We start from the raw sequence: 21,165 nt of genomic DNA, 5'->3' as shown, positions 1-21,165 counted from the left end.
ACATCTGGCCCGGCTGCGGTGGCTGAGTGGTTATGGTTCTCGGCTGCTGGCCCGAAAGACGCGGGTTCGATCGCGGCCGCGGCGGCTGAATTTCTTTGGAGGAGAAATTCTAGAGGCCCGTGTACTGTGCGATGTCAGTGCACATTAAAGAACCCCAGGTGGTCGAAATTTCCGGAGCCCTCCACTACGGCGTCTCTCATAGCCTTAGTCGCTTTGGGACGTTAAACCCCATAAACCAACCAACCAATATCTTCACATATCCCACTAAGCTCATTGGAATCTGCAAAAAGGTCAACGAGACTGAAGACAACAAAAAGAAACCTGGGTGCAACATCAAACACGAAAACACCTATGTAAAGTGTGACGAAAACGTCATTTACAGCATTCCGCTCAGCTGCCAACAAACTTACGTAGGGTAAACGGGCAGATGCCTTAACTACAGGCTCCATGAACACGAAAGATCATGTGAACAAATTGCAAACTCCGGGAATCTGGCACCTCATTGTGCACACTGTAAATGCATACCACTGCTAACAGACGGGAACGAGAAATAATCGAAGCTTTCGCAATGCACGTTGCTCCAGATAAGCAATGCGTCAGCTCCCCTTCGTTGATGTTAGGGGGAACTGAATTAACCTATCTCAAGAATAGTAATCTTCGGCTGTTGTAAGCGCGCGTAGTTTTTACCTGTTTTCCTTTTTATCCTTCATTTTTGTCAGCGCGTGCGTTCCTCCCTCTTCTGTGCATGATATGACGTCAAATGTGCGTATATAGTCATGTTCCTTTTCAGATTAAACAGTTGTTAGAAAGCGCTTCGTCCTGTGTATTCGTCCCTTTTCCGTATTTTTTAGCGCTCACCAATTCCTTCAAGTATGTATTTCCAACTAGCCCCTGTAGTAGCTCTTTTGGCTCTTTCACATCTATTTCTCACCACCGCCACGTACCTGAAAGTGCGATTGAGGCGCCCACTCTCCCAGGGAGGCAGTTATGCGCCTGTGCTTCGCTTTAGAAGCTCCCGTTCTTCATCGATTTCCACTGCTTAAATGGGCAGCTACGCATCGATTGCTTAATCCCTCGCACGGTTGGCAATGTCGAACGGATGATCGTACTCGGCCCGAGGCCTGCGAGTGCCCTCTCTCGAGGGCTCCGGCTGGCTTGCTTTGTCCAAGAAGTACTTTGATTTGGGCTAGTTGGTTCATATTTTGAAAGTAGTTCGGACGGCGCGAAAACAACAAAGACAAAGGAGACACGAACACAACAGGACGGGCGCCAACTTGCAACTGAAGTTTATTGCACCAGACCCCTACATTTTATGCATCACCCCAGCCATATCTCGCAAGCCTATCACACATCAAAACGAAATTGTCATCAAAAGTGCTAACACCGGAAGTAGGCGCAACTATTACAGACAGATATGCATTCTGCACTATACACATGATAACATTTTCCTTATTTTATAAGTCTCGAGAATAGAAGAGCGCGCAACCCACATGAAAGCAATTCTTTCTGAAAAGAAATACAAACGCTTGAACAAGGCAACCAGAGCGCAAACTCAACAATCCTGATTTAACACAAATTGTGATAATGAAAGAATGACCAACAACAAACGCGGAAAATTTTTGGTGGACATGAAAACGTAAACCTTCGGGGAAACCTCCCAGCGTCAATGAACTATTTCTAGCGTCAAAATCATTGAGAATTTTTTTTTTTTTTTTTCTTTAACTACGAAGTTTCTGAGAAAGCTGTATAGCTTTCCTTTGTAGCCGTATGGCTGCGCTCGGGTGGATGCCAATGAGTAATTACTCCCTTATTAGAAAACCTCCCAGCGTCAAAGATAAAACGTAAAATCTAAAGACAGCCTTCGAGATAAGCCACCTCAGCGTCACTAATTGAAATTGAAGGCCTACTCACGCATGCGCTTCCCGCTTTCTTAATAAAAAATGCCTCCACTACTTCCCGCTCAAATCTGTCTTTACCGCTCTTCAAAAAAACTGTTTTGCTCAAATCCGGACTACACCCTTTGCAAGTCTTGCAGTGGTCAGCAAGGAAACTTCCATGTTGTTGGCGCACATTCCGCATGTGTTCGCTGGCCCGTTCATTAAAACATCGACCGGTTTGCCCTATGTACACAAGACCACAGCTTAGAGGAATCTGATATACTACTTGTGATCTGCATTTCGTGAACTGTTTTTGATGTTTAATAGGGCAAACCGGTCGTTTCTTCTCAGGTTTTGACATAGTGCAAATCTTTGACAACTTTGATGGGGCCGAGAACACAACCTGCACCTGATGTTTGCTTGCTACTTTTTTAATTAAACATCAAAAACAGTTCACGAAATGCAGATCACAAGTAGTATATCAGATTCCTCTAAGCTGTGGTCTTGTGTACATAGGGCAAACCGGTCGATGTTTTAATGAACGGGCCAGCGAACACATGCGGAATGTGCGCCAACAACATGGAAGTTTCCTTGCTGACCACTGCAAGACTTGCAAAGGGTGTAGTCCGGATTTGAGCAAAACAGTTTTTTTGAAGAGCGGTAAAGACAGATTTGAGCGGGAAGTAGTGGAGGCATTTTTTATTAAGAAAGCGGGAAGCGCATGCGTGAGTAGGCCTTCAATTTCAATTAGTGACGCTGAGGTGGCTTATCTCGAAGGCTGTCTTTAGATTTTACGTTTTATCTTTGACGCTGGGAGGTTTTCTCAATGATTTTGACGCTAGAAATAGTTCATTGACGCTGGGAGGTTTCCCCGAAGGTTTACGTTTTCATGTCCACCAAAAATTTTCCGCGTTTGTTGTTGGTCATTCTTTCATTATCACAATTTGTGTTAAATCAGGATTGTTGAGTTTGCGCTCTGGTTGCCTTGTTCAAGTGTTTGTATTTCTTTTCAGAAAGAATTGCTTTCATGTGGGTTGCGCGCTCTTCTATTCTCGAGACTTATAAAATAAGGAAAATGTTATCATGTGTATAGTGCAGAATGCATATCTGTCTGTAATAGTTGCGCCTACTTCCGGTGTTAGCACTTTTGATGACAATTTCGTTTTGATGTGTGATAGGCTTGCGAGATATGGCTGGGGTGATGCATAAAATGTAGGGGTCTGGTGCAATAAACTTCAGTTGCAAGTTGGCACCCGTCCTGTTGTGTTCGTGTCTCCTTTGTCTTTGTTGTTTTCGCGCCGTCCGAACTACTTTCAAAATATGAACCAACTAGCCCAAATCAAAGTACTTCTTGAGCATATTTCTTCTGCATTGGGCCCTTTCCTCTATTCAAGTTTCTGTACCGACCCCGTCATTACGTGTACCAACCTTATTGCCATATCTACTTGCCAGTCTCGGGTGCTTTCCTTCTGCTTGAAGCGAAAAGTCATTCCATTTGAGGTGCAGGCCCTTGTCGGCGTTCTGCAGCCATCTTGGGGCCACATCAGGCGCATTTGCAAGATTCTCAAGTCTGAGTACTGGAGGCAGGTCCGCATGTTCCAGGATTGGGTACGTGTCCTTGTTTTTCTCGGAAGAGACCCGACAAAAGAGCACCGGCGGCTAGAAGAATTGAAAAGGTTGTCGGCAAGGACTACAGAGTTTCTCTGGCAACGTGCGGTGACGAGCCTGCTTCGCCAACATAAGGAACCTTCCTGCGTTCGCCCCACCAAGCTTGTCGTCCTTGGAGATGCGGTTCTTCCAGAAAAAGTGAAAGAAGTCTTGGAGAAAGGCCCAAAGTTCTGCTTCCCGGTTCATGCCAAGCGGCAGGAGTTGCTGGGCATGGTTAGAAGGGTGGCCGGCCATGCGACGGAGCGTGGAAAAGAGAGGATTATAGATGACGGTGTCGCCTGCCTGACGAGGTGCGTCGGGGCTAACCCCCCGAAAAACCCGCCTCTTGAAAAGGTGTCCAGTGCCCTCAAAGAAAAAGGTCTCCTGGCGCTCCAAGCAGACAAAGATGGTGGCTTTGCTGTCCTACCCGTGGGTTTGTTCCAACAAAAGGCGGTTGCAGCCGTCAACAAAAACTTCAAACTGGTCAAGTTCAACGCACGAACGAGAAAACGACAAGCACTCAAAATCTTGGATGACTTGCACCTGGATGCCATCAAGAAGCGAGCAAAAGATGAAGAGAGGGGCTTCCTTGAAATATTCTTCACGGTAAAAACCCACAAACCTGGAATGCCACTAAGATCCATCGTATCGGAAAAAGGAACATGGCAGTGCGTTGTCAGTCGCTACCTACAGAAGCACCTCGGTTCTTTGGTGGAAGATGATCCTTTCATGGTTCGCAGTTCTTCGTACGTCGTGCAGCAACTGAACGTTTTGCCCTCCCTCGAATACACTGGTTTCTCCATTGATATTGAAGATTTATACTACTCTGTTCCTCATCATGGACTCCTAAGCGCGGTCAGAGAAAAGATCATCACAACAGGTGAAGTTCAATTTTAAAATGCAGCTGGGATTAGCAGTGACAGTTTTGTAGCCTTATTAGAATTTTACTTAGGCTCGACCGCCATTTCATTTGAAGGTAGCTTTTATGTCCAGAAAAAAGGTGTATGCATAGGGTCTTCAGTGGCACCTGTACTCTGTGATATTTTCTTGTCAGCTGTTGGGAACCAAATTAAAAGTAATCTTATAGACCCACGTGTAGTATCCATTTTTAGATATGTGGACGATTTTTTGGTTATCATGAAGAATGTTCATGAGTCCGATCTAGCTTCGGCGGCAGAAAGTGTGTTATCAGTCTTCACCAATAACAGCCAGGGCCTCAAGTTCACGTGGGAGTTACCAGTGAATCGTGAACTGCAGTTTTTAGACGTTAGATTGGTTTTCATGAAGGATCACCTATGCTGGGCATACAATCCCAGATCAAAGAAAGGGCTGTTGCCGTTTGATAGTGCTCATTCAAAACTCGTAAAAAGAGCAATAATCGTTAATTCCCTTCTGAGCGCTTTAAGAAAGTCGTGCCATCACAGGATGTCATCGAGCTTTGCTGCCCAAATTCAGAGGTTACATGAAGCCGGTTACCCGCCCCATTTGATTTTGGCTGTTTCTGAAATGTTAGTTCAGAGATTGAAGCGGCCTCGGGATGAGAAACTTCTAGAAGCAAGAAAAAAATCGGTCCCTGTGATTCCCTACATGCATAAGGTTTCCCATGGCATTAAAAAGTAGCAAGCAAACATCAGGTGCAGGTTGTGTTCTCGGCCCCATCAAAGTTGTCAAAGATTTGCACTATGTCAAAACCTGAGAAGAAACGACCGGTTTGCCCTATTAAACATCAAAAACAGTTCACGAAATGCAGATCACAAGTAGTATATCAGATTCCTCTAAGCTGTGGTCTTGTGTACATAGGGCAAACCGGTCGATGTTTTAATGAACGGGCCAGCGAACACATGCGGAATGTGCGCCAACAACATGGAAGTTTCCTTGCTGACCACTGCAAGACTTGCAAAGGGTGTAGTCCGGATTTGAGCAAAACAGTTTTTTTGAAGAGCGGTAAAGACAGATTTGAGCGGGAAGTAGTGGAGGCATTTTTTATTAAGAAAGCGGGAAGCGCATGCGTGAGTAGGCCTTCAATTTCAATTAGTGACGCTGAGGTGGCTTATCTCGAAGGCTGTCTTTAGATTTTACGTTTTATCTTTGACGCTGGGAGGTTTTCTCAATGATTTTGACGCTAGAAATAGTTCATTGACGCTGGGAGGTTTCCCCGAAGGTTTACGTTTTCATGTCCACCAAAAATTTTCCGCGTTTGTTGTTGGTCATTCTTTCATTATCACAATTTGTGTTAAATCAGGATTGTTGAGTTTAAGCTCTGGTTGCCTTGTTCAAGCGTTTGTATTTCTTTTCAGAAAGAATTGCTTTCATGTGGGTTGCGCGCTCTTCTATTCTCGAGACTTATAAAATAAGGAAAATGTTATCATGTGTATAGTGCAGAATGCATATCTGTCTGTAATAGTTGCGCCTACTTCCGGTGTTAGCACTTTTGATGACAATTTCGTTTTGATGTGTGATAGGCTTGCGAGATATGGCTGGGGTGATGCATAAAATGTAGGGGTCTGGTGCAATAAACTTCAGTTGCAAGTTGGCGCCCGTCCTGTTGTGTTCGTGTCTCCTTTGTCTTTGTTGTTTTCGCGCCGTCCGAACTACTTTGCTTTGTCCGCAGCGGGACGATGGGCGAGCAGCCCGCAGCGGACGCGACGACGGCCGAGCGCGCGGGTGTAGTTGCTGCGGGTCACGTGGCAGCTACAATCCTCCCCTTCAATATCATTTGTGCACACGTAGCGAAATCGGCGCTGCTAGGCTAGCCAATTTTCGCTTTAAAAGCCCCGTGTGCTCTGCAACGTTCGTGACCGTTAGATCCCCAGCTGGTCGAAATGATTCCTTAGGCCTCCATTACGGCACCTCTTCTTTCACTCTGAGCCAACAGGAAACCTTTCTGGTCAACATCCCTGCCTTTCCCCCCTGTCTGCATCTATCTATCCATCTCACCTTCCTCCCTTCCTTTATGGAGTTTTTCAGGAGTCCAACGAGATATCCGATAGTTACTGCGCCATTTCATTTCCTCAAAAACCAGTGTTCCAATTTTCCCACTACAGCACGCCCTCGCTTCATCTGTGCCCCGACGGCGCGGTTCAGGTGTCGACCGAGAAGTGAGGTAGTTACTGCGCCTTCCCATTCCTCAAAACGGATTTTCTCTTCCAAACAGCAGCACTGGCAAACGGTAGCGAAGCAGCACATCTGAGGCAGGAATGCCTTGAATGGCAGCATTTTATGGTCTGTTGGGCGATCTTCTTTCCGTGCGTCCGTCAAAACCCATCCTTCAGGGCGTGCATACGTGCACAAAGGGCCGCCAGAATGGTGTTATAAAATTACCACAGAACACCGGAAGCCACACGTCTCATGCGCCACCGGGATTGCTTTTCACTTCCCCCTTAGCTGTGTTAGAGTGTACATTGGGCAGACGGGCAGATGCCTAAACGTGACACTGAATGAGCTTGCCTCTTCACTTGGTCAGAAATCGGGTGAGCACTTGCCAGATGACTGCAAGGGCTGCAAAGATTGTTATCCCTTCCTGTATCGTACTCAGATATCAGGACGTGCTAATGATCGATGGGCAAGGGAAATCTTGGAAGCCACTGAAATAGCGAAGTGCAATAGTGACACGTGCATTAGCACACCATCTATTCATCTGATGGAATAGGAACAGAAAGTTTTTGAACGCATGTAAGTTTGCCCACTGCCCTGCATGAGCGGGCGCTCTTCTTTCTCTATTTTTTCTTTTTATTCGGAGTTTTTTTTTCGAATATTTATGTTTTCTTTTACTTCCTCCTATTAGATCGTCAGTGTGGGGCATTGTTTCAAGATTTGTGCATTTGCATGCGTCGTCGAAGAGTGATAGGACGTTTTTTCGTTGTTCAGTTTCATTCAGTTGTAAGTTAAGAATGTCTGACAAATCTGCCCTACAGCATACTTTGTTAAATAAATACAGGGTAACGCCAGCATATAGAACACAATGAATCAAAAAATCAAATTCAACACAATAATTGTACCACATTACAATGCAGAAGATTACATCAAGAGGCAACAACCTGATGAAAACTTAAAAGACGGTTACCGTTGCGTGACCGGCATGCATATAAGTGGCATGCATACAAGTATATTTACAGAGCTGTGTAGTTTCGCACACATGCCAGCAGTCCCCTCGGAAGACTGATACAGGCACGCGGTGCCACCAGCGCTCTTCGCAGGAAGCGCCTTCCGCAGCAGCCGCAGTAGACAGCGCCCTCTCTCGCCACACACCCACCGCGACCACACTAAGTGTTCTTACCATGGCAACCACTCTCCTCCATCAACGGTAATCATCCTCCGGTGCAGCGTTCCTCCGCTTTCGACAGACCATTCTCCTTCCGCCGAGTTATTAAATATGCGGAATGCATTATCTCGATAGTACCCCCGCTGTAAAGCTTCTTAACTGGATGCAGTCAGCAATGGGAGCACTTTTTAACTGAATCATCATAGGTCATAAGGTTAGCAAAGAGGGCATACTGAAGTCTTGGTATTATTATTTTTATTTATTTATTCAGTACTGCAGGCCTTTACGGCCCAAGCAGGAGGGGCATACAAATGACATCAGCGTATAGAACGAAGATAGCAAATAATAATTTCAAAACACTTGTTCTATGGGCAATAGAACATGAGCAAAACAAGCACTAAACGAAATGCAAACCGAGCTCTTCATTTGGGAAGTGAAACATAAACAAACAGAAGTAAGCCAATGAATGAAATGAAATGTCAAACTTGCAGTAAGGCAAAAACACGATCAGTTTGGGCAATCAAAAAGCAGACAAGAAAAATATTCAAGAGCAATTCAAGGTTTCAATTGAATCAACGCTGGTTAGAAGAGGCAGAGGTAAGTTGTTCCAATCTGTTATCGTGCGAGGAAAAAAAGAATATTTAAAAACATTAGTTCTGGTGCTGTATGGCGTTAGAGAGTCATCGTGTCGATGTCGTGTTCGGCGTGCAGTAAGTGGTGTTATGTACGGATCAGGAGTTAGAGCAAGAAGGTTATTTTTAAGAAGGAACATAAATTTTAAGCGCTGAATTTTTCTTCTCAGTTCAAGTGTCGGTATACCATGTTGTTTCATTAGTGCTGTCGGGGAACCAGTTGTACGGTACTTCGAAAAAATAAACCTGACTGCCTTACGCTGGATTCTTTCGACACCGTCAATGTTAGTTTTGGTATAAGGGTCCCATACTACGCATGCATATTCAAGTTTTGGTCTCATTAATGATGTATAAGCTAAATGTTTAGTTTCTGCGGGGGCATGCTTCAATTTATGACGGAGAAGGCAAAGTTTCTGAAAAGCTGTGTCACATACGTTAGTTATGTGAGTGTTCCAGTTTAGGCTGTTTGTTAGTGTGACGCCAAGATATTTATACTCGCTGACTTCGGTTAGTGGTTCTGTCCCGAGGGCATAGGGAAAAGAAAGGTTATTAAGTTTCTTGGTTATTTTCATATACACTGTCTTGTCAGCGTTCAACTGCATATCCCAACAATGACACCAGGAAAGAATATTTTGTAGATTATTATTAAGAGTTATCTGGTCATCCTCGCTTGACACTTCCCTGAACAGCACGCAGTCGTCTGCAAACAATCGTATTTGGACGGGTTCGGTAATAACGCTCACAATGTCATTAATATATATTAAAAACAACAATGGTCCTTGCACACTGCCCTGAGGGACGCCGCAAGTAACTGGAAGTTCATGGGAGTAGTACGTATCAATATTAACAAACTGTCTACGATCAGTGACATACGCAGCAACCCAGTTAATAATGAAAGGAGGAAGGTTAATCATTTTAAGTTTTTCAATAAGCTTACAGTGTGAAACAAGGTCAAAGGCTTTCCTGAAGTCTAAAAAAATAACGTCCACCTGGCCGGATTTGTCTAAAATTCTAGCAAGGGAATGGATTACCGTTGTTAATTGTGTCACCGTAGAAAATCCTCTATGAAAACCATGCTGCGCAGGTGAAAGTATATTGTTATCCTCCAGAAAATCTCTGATGAGTTGGCTGTGACGTGTTCAAGCATCTTACAACAAGATGATGTTAACGAAATTGGTCGGTAGTTAGTAATCATTGTGGGGTCTCCCTTCTTAGGCACTGGTACTACACGTGCCGTTCGCCAGTCAGGGGGAAGGGCTGCAGTGGACAGTGACGCACCGAAAATAATTACCAGAAAGTGTGACAGCATTTCTGCGTATCGGCGCAGAAAAACATTCGGTATGTTATCCGGTCCTGGGGTAGATTTTGTTTTTAGATTAAGGATCATAGAAAGCACACCTTGAGCGGATACAAATTCAGGAGATACATTTGATAGAGGTGAAAAGGGAAGTGCAAGCTCTTCTGAGTTAATAAACACACTGTGGAAGAATGCATTAAAGTGTTCGGCGATACTTTGCTTTTCGACAACGGGAATGCCATCTTTAATTATTTAATCCACTGCCTTGTTCTTTTTGCTCAGAAATTTCCAGAATTTTTCTGGAGCCGTACGAACAAAGTGCGGCAAAGTGTTATTAAAATAACGGCGTTTGGCATGCCCAATTGACGAGCTCAGCGTAGCTTGCAAGTTCTGTACTGTAGTTCGTGAGGCATTCCGTCGTCTTAAGCGTTTTATTTTTCTTTTCAAGTGAATGACTTCACGCGTTATCCAAGGGTTTTCATTTCCTGTTTTCTTTGTTTTCGTTGGAACGAAATTTTCGATGCAATAAGTGCAGATTTTTTTGAACTTGTCCCAAAGTTCTACTACATTGCTTCCTTGAAAGTTGCTTAGGTGTAAATCGAGGTAATCTAACACGCTTTCGTCTCTGGCACGTGTGAAGTCCTTCACTTGTACAGTTTTTGCCTTCTTAGCGGTACATTTTTTTAAATGACACGAATAGTACACCATCTCATGATCAGACATTCCATGTTCAATTGATACTGAAAAATGCTCGATTGTTTTGCTCACGAAGACAAGATCAAGCATTGATGATGAAGAACCATGCACTCGCGTTGGTAAGTTGACAACTTGGTGCAAATTGTGGCATAAGATTATTTCACGCATATAATTAACATGAGTGCTAAATTCACCACTAGAAGAACAATGTTCCCAGTTAACTCCTGGAAGATTAAAGTCCCCCACTAAAAAAAATTTTTATGTACGAATGAACTGACATGCTCACGCAAATCACACAGGAATTGGGGTGGTGAGCCAGGCGCTCGATAAACGGCAAATAGCAAGAATGAATGTCCATAGTAAGAAATCTTTAGGCTAATAGTTTCAATGCTATCAGCCTGACACAAGAGAGTTGCTGACAAGTTTTGCTTTACTAGCACAGCCACCCCGCCTCCCCTCGTTGATCTGTCACGACGGAAAACACTGTAAGATGGTGGAAAGACGTCTTCATCATCTATGCCACTGTGTAGCCAAGTTTCGGTCAAAACAACGATGTGCGGGTTGTAACCTAAGATAATAGCCTCTAACTGATCACTTCTGTTAACAATGCTGCGTGAATTTATATTTAATATGCGCATATCTTTCGTATCATGCCGGAGAAGTCAGTCTTGTTTAGCACTGTTATATTTACCAATTTTTTTCCTACAGTTTTTAGCGTCATCCCAAATGTAAAGGTCGTTGTCGACTCGAAGTTTCTCGTTGATTAGTTGAACTTTTCTTTTGTGCTCCCTTTCCTCTGAAGTACTGTCCCACAAAAGCTTACGCTTCCTGAGCGTGTTTCGTGAGTAATCGTTTTGAACAGAAGTATTAGAACCTTTGAGTTTGAAAGCATTTTGCATGATACTTTTCTTTTCTTCGTAATCTTGAAAATATAAAATTACTGGCCGCGTTTTATCGCTCTTGCCGATCCGATGTATTCGGGCTACAGACTTGCACGTGATTTGTAACTTGGTAGAAAATATATCAGTTAGAATTTTACGACGCTGTACAGCCTCTGTCTCTTCTGGTTCCTCTGGTACCTCAAAAACCAGCAAATTCGAGCGTCTACTTTTATCCTCCAAATCCGTAATTTTCGCTTCTAAGGCATTAACCGTGCTTTCAAGTGCTTCTACGCGCGCGGCTTGTTTCTCCATTTCTGTAAATCGAGTCTCCCAGTCCGCCAGACGTGTTTCCATGCTAGTTTGTTGTGGTATAATCGTAACTACCAGAACTTCGCATGTGTTAAAGGAGGAGTTTGATTCCGTTGCCAAATGTGAGTATTCCATACCCATAGAAGTCCACTTACTCGGTCAATATTAGCGCGTTTCGCGCATGACAACATTCCCACAACATTCGACATGCGCATGACGACATTCTATGCCATGAATGTACCCGCTACGAGTCCCTCTTTTACCCCAAACCTTCCTTCCTGCTTTAATTCAACAATGATTTGAAATTCGCCTCCTTCGCCTTAACATGTACCCTGTCTTCTATACCTGTCAACGACAGAAAAGGGTGAAGACTCTACACAAACGCTGCGGCAATAAGCAGGAGAAGGCCTACGGCGATGCCGCCGAGTATCGCCACAGACACGCCTTTGCTCTCACGGTTGCGGACCATACTTGCCCCCCACTTTCTCTGCTTCCCCCGATATTCACGAGAGGGCAGCCCTTGTGCTAGCCATCATCTCCTCCAACCAAAGCACCAAAATTATTATTGCGAAGCAATACTACTTTAGCTACCACCTCAGTCCGTGCCGTGCCGCGGCCGCATAGCCACGCTTGACCTTTCGCGTGACCTCGCTGCGTGACGTCATACCATCTGTGTAAAAACGGGGCCCCATCTCACACCGTCGCCTTGCGCGGCGCATAGCCACGGCCGTGGCCTGACTCCCGCTCCTCTCACCAGGGGCGCTGCGCGCTATGTGACGTCATACCATCTGCTTAAAAACGGGGCCCCATCTCACGCCGTTGCCTTGCGCGGCGCATAGCCACGGCCGCGGCCTGACCGCGCTCTTCTCGTCAAGCCCATGAGATGCCGCCTCCAGCCTATATGCTTCGGCAGGTTGCAAATAGAAAGCATCAGCGAGCTACGGAGACAGAAGAAGCACGAGAAGAACGGCAGCAGAACCACGTATTGCTTCGCAATTACAGGCTTAACCAAGCTAAGCCACAGCCAATTTTTTAGCAACGCCTCCAAAACCGTAAACCAAAACCCAAGGCTCAGTATTGGGACCACTTTTGTTTTTGCTGTATATTAATGATATTTCAGTTGGCATACAGTCTTCATTCAGGATGTTTGCCGATGATTGTGTTGTTTACAGAGTAGTAAATTCTACTTCTGATTCGCAAATCCTGCAAACTGATTTAGATACTGTAGCAGACTGGTGTGTACGTTGGGACATGTCCTTAAATATAAACAAAACTGTTCACGTCACCTTCACAAGAAAACGTGCTAATCGTCCGTATAGGTATAGAATTAATGATTTTACTCTAAACATAAGCAAGTCATTTAAATATCTAGGCTTCTTTTTTACATCGGACTTACGATGGAATAAGCACATTAATTATATTGCGAATAAGGCAGCATCACGTTTGGGTTTTCTACGGCGGAATTTTAGCCATTTACCAAGTAACTTAAAAACACAGCTGTATTTCAGTCATGTACGCTCCATACTTGAATATGGATGTGTTTGCTGGGACCCACACACATCTGAGTGTGTAGGAAAATTAGAGAAAATTCAGAATAGGGCTGTTAGATTTGTTCTTGGTAATTATAATCGGCAAATTAGTATGACGGAAAGCAAACGAAAACTTAACTGGCAAGAGTTGAAGGACCGTAGAAGGTACATCAGATTGAAATTTTTCCATGAGATTTATTATTCAAAAACTGGCATAAACCGCGAACAATATATCCAGGCACCTCATTATATATCAAAGCGACTGGACCACTACTTGAAGGTCAGGGAATTTTCTTGCAAGGGTGACGTCTTGCGTTATTCTTTTTTTGTTAGAACTGTTCGGGACTGGAACAGTTTGCCATCGAGCATTGTATTACATCTAATGAAGCATTTTTCCATGCACTGCAATAATTGTTTTATACCTATAATGAAGTGCTGTAATGCCCTGCGGGGCGATGCAGGTAACTAATAAATAAATTTCTCCAAAGGCCGGAGCTCTTCTATTTGATATCCCACACTTTAGAACCCCCACCACACACTCGTCCCTCCCAGGGAACTCACACGCCCGGGGCATTACCACCCGGGTGGAGCCCCTATCCCCACCACGGAGCGAGATCAGTGATGAACCCTGTTGACGAATTAGCAGGAAATCACTCTAAATTAATGACGAATGACGCCATTACCCACTGGCGGACAGGCCCCCATCTCCCACACAAGAAATCCCCTGGCACCAGCTTCAAAGGCACGTCTTCCCAAATACCGCAGTTCTCTTCCATACCGACCCCAACCTCCATTCTCCCTACTGAAGATTCTGCAGTGGGCACGCTGCCCTACCATGTGGTCCTGCCCTATAACCCTCTTCAGCTCTTGACCACTACCGAGGAGCAGAACGAGACCGCTTTGCTCAGCTCGAAGCCTCACCGCGTCCAACGGGCTGACTGGATCGTCGAGGCGCATAAGCTCCTGGCCATTCGGCGGGGTTGACCTGCTGCATTATGAGAGGCTTTGCCCATATGATGATGGGTGACCTGCCTTGGGCAAGGCAACATGGCCCTAAAATAAAGTGTGCTGGAGGATAGTGTATTCTCTTTTTACTCCTACGTAGAACAATGCGAGTTTACTGTGTTCCAGTTACGCATTCTTCTCTTCTCGGTGTTCCCTTCCACTTCGATCGTAGCCGCCACCATCCACCGGATAGGCGTGCCTCCGCTGTCACCATACACATCTTCCTAGTAGTTACCACCGCCCGGCTAATCAGACAACTACTGCTACGACTCTAAACCCACGGAATGGGCGTTTACCGGTGGTTGCTGTAAAATTAATTGAACGGTACTCAATGAATTGTGCCGAGTGTTAAATAGGGAACGAGGAAAAAGGCTGTATTCGAACGCATCAATGCCTGCTAGTGCGGGACTAGGGATTGCAATAGATGGGGCAAGGGGAATAGCGACGCTTAAAGTTGTGTCAGCACCAGAAGAGTAAGGCTAACAGAAACGTGATACCACCACTGTAGCTGCACTGGACGTCAGCACCAGCATCTCTGCAGCAAAGCTTGTGTTCGGGCTCAATGACTGTTCCGGATGTCCAGGATGCTTCTGGAGACCGCACCGGCGAGCTTAGACACAGTCTGAGACATAGTCATGTAGAATTTCTCTCCCACCTACCGGTGCGAGCTGGTAAAAGTCGGCGTCCAGCTCGCCGTAGAACCGCCGCCGACGCCACGTGTTGGGAATTTGCACCGTAATGCTGTGCAGCCAGATGCGGCCGGTCGCTTCGCGGAGCTCTCGGGACGCCTGCGTCAAAAAACGCTGTGCACACACTGTGTGGTCAAGCACTGCGCTACCGAACGGCACAAAGAAAGTTTTCTCTTAACACAATAGATGCCATTTTAATATTTTGATATTAGTGTTGTAAATTTTATGTTTATAGCACTCTGACGTCCAAAACTGACTCAGGCTATCAGGAGCGCCGTAGTGAAGCGCTCCGGAAATTCTGACCACCTCGGGTTCATTCAGGTGCACTGACGTCGCACACTGTACAAACCTCTAGCCTTTCGCCTAAATAGAACTCCTACCGTTTCGAAGGTCAGCAGTCGACCCACAAAACACAAAAAGTGCTTTTAGAAATCTGCAAGCCATCTGCACCAAGATGTTTTGACGTCTTAAAAAAACATAGCGATAATTTTATATTCACAATTTTAGTTTCGGTACCTAGGCGAAGCCATGTTTGTTTAACTCTAGCGCCGCCTACCGCCGACGCCATCGCGTGATTTGCAGGTCGTGGGCTGCATACGAAGCACCGTGTGATCTCTGGAAGCGTCATCCGCCTGATTTATTCCTGAATTGCCTGGAAATGGTGCATGGGGGTTCACCTCGTGTTAATCCACGTGTGTGCTTTGCTATTAGCGCCTGCAACAACGAACCGGCAGAATCAAATCAAATCTTTATTTTCCTTGAAATAAGGATGGGGCAGTCGCAAAAAGCTGCTCGAAGTGGCAGCTCGACGAGGCGACTGCCCCTACATCTTGGCAGCAGTTGGCATCTTGGCATCATGCACAGTTCCCATACATTTGAAAACGATAACTGAAATGATAACTGATATAATGTAATTAAGCAGGAAAGAAACGGCGAACAGTAACATACATGAAAGCAAAAACAAAAAAGGAAAAATGGAAACTCAAAAAATACATGCTAAATATATAAAGACAGAAATTCACGTATGCTTCTGCGTATTTTGAACACAGGTGAATTTTAAACAGTAAGATAAAGCGCGAGCTTCTTTTACAAAACATTATTTCACAAGAAACAGGGTCTTCAAGAATTTTTTGGGAAGGCGACAGACACCTATTCCAGAGTTATTAAACTTGTTTAGCAGCATTGTGAGATTATATCGTAATGACTGCAAGGCGTAATTATTTTTCGGCGTTGGAGTGTACCATTTGTTTGTCAATCGAGTTGCATACGTACTTGGGTTGGGGCTCAATTGTGATAAGTCTGTATAAACTGTATTTGTGTTCTTAATTGCTCTGCAGTAGGTCTGGAGTAATCTGTATTGGTATAAATTATTTGCTTTAATTATTCTATATTGGTCGAATAGTTCCTGCGTGTGTGAAGCAAATCGTGCATTAGCAATAATCCTTACCAGTTTCTTTTGCATTCGTACTAATTTGTCAATGTTTGTTTTTGTGGTTGTTCCCCAAATCAGATTACAATATTTATTTATTTATTTATTTATTTATCAAATACTGCCAACTGCCTCTTGGCAGTCAAAGCAGGAGTGGATACATTGTTCTTGAACAATTGCTAAGGTGAGTTTAACAGCGGCAAAGAAAGAAAACATGCTATTGACAATCAGCCATGAAGGAATGTGCACAATCAAAAAACACACAAAAAAAGAAAGAAGGAATACACTTTGAAAGGCGGACGGCAAAGCAAGAAGCGTTGTAAAGAAATACTTGCAGCATCATAGATAAGATGACACGGCTGTAACAAAAGATTCAACTGAGGGCATGTCAGCTACTTCACAGGGTAAGGCGTTCCACTCAGCTGTGGTTCGAGGAAAGAATGATGAACGGTAGGCGTTAGTTTTAACCTGCGGCATTACAATTGTTTTGCGGTGCTTGCCTCTCGTTTTCCTGGATTCGTTGAAGTGCATGTAATTATGAAAATTTATTTTGACATGGTGGTTGACAATACTGTACATCATTTGTAGGCGGTGTAGTTTGCGGCGCATTTCTAGCGACGGGAGCCCAGCTCGTGTTCTCAGGTCTGAAACAGAGATACTTCTATGGTAAGCGTTAAAAATGAATCGAAGTGCTTTCTTTTGTACCCCTTCAATGTGATTGATGTTTTTCTTAGTATGAGGGTCCCAAACAGTGTCAGCGTAATCAAGAATTGGCCTAACGAGTGTCGTGAATGCTGCAAGTTTTGTTGCACTAGTGCAGTGCCTCATGCGGTGCTTTAATAACCACAGCTTTTTTAGTGACGCCGACACAACATATTCAACATGTGCGTTCCACGTTAATTTGGAGTCAATTATAACACCAAGATATTTGAAGTTGTCAACCCGCTTGACATCAGCATTGTTAATTTTGTAAGTATATATTAACGGTTTTTTCTTTCTTGTGACCATCATGTGCGCACATTTAGAGACATTTAGGTTCATACGCCAGGATTGACACCAACTGGTAATTGCAGAGAGGTAATCACGTAGCACAATTTGATCTTGCACAGATTCGATGACCTGGTACACGATGCAGTCATCGGCAAAGAACCGGCATTGTACAGAGGAATCCAAAGACAGGTCATTTAAATAGATCAGAAAAAGAAGAGGTCCAAGGACAGAACCTTGTGGTACACCGGATAATACAGGGGCAGATGAAGAAAGTGAGTTTTCAATGCAGACATACTGTTGTCGATTGGATAAGTAACAATCAAGCCAATTCAAAATTTGTTCATTTTGCAATACACTTTTTAGCTTAAGTAATAACCCTTTGTGACAGACTCGGTCAAACGCCTTTTCGAAGTCGAGGAACAGTATATCAATTTGCCCACCCCGATCCAAAGCTACCATGAGATCATTAGTAGTGTGTAGTAGTTGCGTAACCGTGGATAGGCCACGTCGAAAACCGTGCTGTCCCTCAGAAAAGAAATTATTATTTTCCAGAAAACTGCTTATATGCTTAAAAATAAAGTGCTCCATTACCTTGCTAGCGGTGCACAGGAGCGAAACAGGCCTGTAATTGTTGACACTAGCCTTATCTCCAGATTTGTGAATAGGGATGACCTTAGCCATTTTCCAATCATCGGGAATGGTAGCTTGATTCAAACTCTCGTTGAATATTATGAGCAGGTATTTCGAGCACCATTCTGCGTACCTAAATAGAAAGTTGTTGGATATTTCGTCTGGTCCGGCAGATTTTTTTGTGTCTAAGTTTAACAGTGACGAAAAAATGCCTTGTTCCGTAATAAAGAGGTTCGGCAGCTCATATTTTGGGCATACATATTCAGGACTAAGATTGTCAGCTTGTAAAAATACGGAAGCAAAATACGCGTTGAAAGCCTCGGCAATACACTGACTATCAGTGGTCTCGGTACCGTTCAGTCTGACTTTGGTCACCGGAGCTTTTTTGTTTGTTAAATGCATCCAAAACTTTCTTGGCGCGTTTGTAAGAAAATGGTGCATCTTAACGTTAAAAAAGTGGTATTTAGATAATTTAATTTTATTTTTAAGTTCAGTGCGCAATGACTGTAGCCTTGAGCGAGTGGTGCAAGAATTGAGGCGTGAACAGCGTTTTAGTCGACGCTTTAGGTGCAGTATGTCCCGAGTAATCCATGGACTGTGGCGAGGTGCTTTCTTACACTTCATGGGAACGAAATTCTTAGTGCATTCATGTACTGAATGTTTAAAATGCTTCCATAAATCGTTGACGCTAACGTTTCCCAGCTTGTGTTTTTCAAGAAAGGAGTCAAAATCCTGTTCTAAGTAGTCAATCACGCTTTCGTCGGCAGCATTTCTAAAATCCAAGAATTTCTTGGGGATGCTTCGTGTCACCTTTCTTGATAAATTGCTTTTAAAAAGAACAGATTCGTGATCGGATATGCCTGGCAAGACTTCAACAGTAAATCCTAAATCACTTACTTCTGCAGAAATAAAAACAAGATCGAGAATTGATTTCGAAGTCGTAGTGACACGTGTTGGTATTTCCACTATCTGTTTAAGATTAAAAGAAAAAGCAATATCAAGCAGCAGTTCACAGTGCAGACATGAAGGCCTTGCGCATAGTTCGTCCCAGTTTATCATGGGTAGATTAAAGTCGCCGCATAAGATAACATAAGGGTAACGTTTTCTGTGCTCATGAAGAAAGTTGTACAACGATTCTAAAATCGAAATGTCAGCATTTGGAGGCCTGTACACTATACCCATAAGAAGGCTGCCTTGGTGCAGTTGAACGTGAATCCAAACCATCTCGACAGATGTGTTGTGAGGAATTAATGTGTAGTTAATGCCCTTCCTAATTATGGCCGCGACGCCACCTCCCCTTGAGCCACGGTCTTGTCGAATTATATCATGCGAGATAGGTATAACGTCAGTATCAGGGATACTGTCATGGAGCCATGTTTCCGTGAGAAGCGTGACGTCAGGGCCGCAACCAAGAAGAAGGCTTTCGAGTTCATCGATTTTGTTCACGACGCTTCTAGCGTTGACATTTAGTACAGATAGCGGTGCTCTGTCTGGGTGTGGTTTTGTTGGCTGCAAGGCGCTGTTTCGTTTCTTTTTGCTAGAATTATGCCAGGTGTGTCACTTCAATTCCAGCGGAACGGCCTTGTTCAGTCCTTCGTCCCATCTGTAAACCTTCCCGTTTATTTTGACCTTATCGAATGATGACACTACCTTGTCGCCTTTGTCTCTGTTTGGTTTTGTATAGGCCCAAAGTTTTTTTCTTATCGCTTGGACTCGGGGCGAAAAGTCCTCCGAAACGCTGAATTCTGAGCCTTTAAAGGCGCTGCATGCTTTCAGTATCCTTGATTTGTCCCTGTAGTCTGAAAGCCTGAATATTACAGGTCGACATCTATCCTCACGTGCTTTCCCAATTCTGTGGACGCGCTCCATTTGCAAATTAGGGATCTTTAGTTTATCTTCAATAATTTGCGCCACCTTCTGTTCCAATGAATGTGAAACATCTTCGCTTTCTTCCTTCAAGCCATACATGATTAAATTGTTTCTACGACTTCGGTTCTCGAGATCGTCCACTTTCAGAAAAAGGCTGTCGACAGTTTTATGCAATTCTTCTACCTTTGTTGTGTAATTCGCAACCGTGGTTGAAATATCGTTCACTTTCTGATCAATCGAAGTTAATTTATCAATAGTTTTGTCTAGGCGACTGTTTGTTGAGGCCACACTTTCCTTTAGTTCCTTCAAGGCATCCATTATCGTTGTAAGCATTTCCGCGGTAGAAGGACCCGGATTCGATTCAACATCACCACAGCAAGGCAGTAGGTCAACAAAGCAGCTGTAAACATTTTTCAGCACTTCTAAAAACGACCGTGGGCACGGCAAGAGCAGCAAGCAAACATCATCACTACGATAGCCAGGAACATGGCCGTAGCCTCTCACCTGGATTAAGAACAAGAAGGGGTTCTTTAGTTGCATGCTTCCAAGGCTCCCGCCGTGCCCACTGCTCGATTGCCGCTGTGCAGTTGACTTTATACAGCCGGTGAGTGGTGACGTAGCGGATGAAGGCGTTTGGTGCGGGTCAAATTGCGTGGTCCAAATGCGCATGCCTGATGAATCGCCGTCAGAACGTTCCATCGTAGCATTGTACAGATGCTCGTTCAAGATTGTCGCCGTCACCGCATCCACGCCGCATTCGGTAGCTGTAGCCGCATCTCTCGAGTTCACGAAAAACACGGCCTGGATTAAGAACAAGAAGGGGTTCTTTAGTTGCATGCTTCCAAGGCTCCCGCCGTGCCCACTGCTCGATTGCCGCTGTGCAGTTGACTTTATACAGCCGGTGAGTGGTGACGTAGCCGATGAAGGCGTTTGGTGCGGGTCAAATTGCGTGGTCCAAATGCGCATGCCTGATGAATCGCCGTCAGAACGTTCCATCGTAGCATTGTACAGATGCTCGTTCAAGATTGTCGCCGTCACCGCATCCACGCCGCATTCGGTAGCTGTAGCCGCATCTCTCGAGTTCACGAAAAACACGGCCTGGATTAAGAACAAGAAGGGGTTCTTTAGTTGCATGCTTCCAAGGCTCCCGCCGTGCCCACTCAAGTTCGGAAGGTCAAGTTCGGAAGAAAGAGGGCGTTATAAAGCAGGATCTTTACACGTTGAGGCAATATATAGCGAGCTTTGTTTACAATGCCACTAACTTTGCACAGTTTTTTGTGGATTTCATTGACATGACCATCCCAGCTAAGTGTATTTGAAAATTCCACACCCAGCACTTTAAATTTATCGACTAGGTCTACAGTTTCTCCGCTCAGTAGTATATTCAGTGGCTGTAGAGTCTCGTTTTTGGGCCGATAAAGCAC

General features: G+C 44.5%; 1 protein-coding gene across 1 annotated transcript in view; it reads right to left on the bottom strand.

Moving 5' to 3' along the window:
- LOC149327750 (calcium-activated chloride channel regulator 1-like) overlaps positions 1–21,165 on the bottom strand; it is an 884,343-nt gene that overhangs the window by 794,203 nt on the left and 68,975 nt on the right. Inside the window, exon 2 of the mRNA XM_089564962.1 lies at positions 14,794–14,937. Within this exon, the coding sequence (XP_089421088.1) occupies positions 14,794–14,937 (144 nt within the window). The remainder of the gene's footprint in view (positions 1–14,793; positions 14,938–21,165) is intronic.

The sequence above is a fragment of the Amblyomma mixtum genome, chromosome 10, assembly GCF_055824585.1.
Source record: "Amblyomma mixtum isolate Tamu chromosome 10, ASM5582458v1, whole genome shotgun sequence".
NCBI classification, from domain to species: domain Eukaryota; kingdom Metazoa; phylum Arthropoda; class Arachnida; order Ixodida; family Ixodidae; genus Amblyomma; species Amblyomma mixtum.
This window is presented reverse-complemented; position numbering and strand designations above follow the sequence as displayed.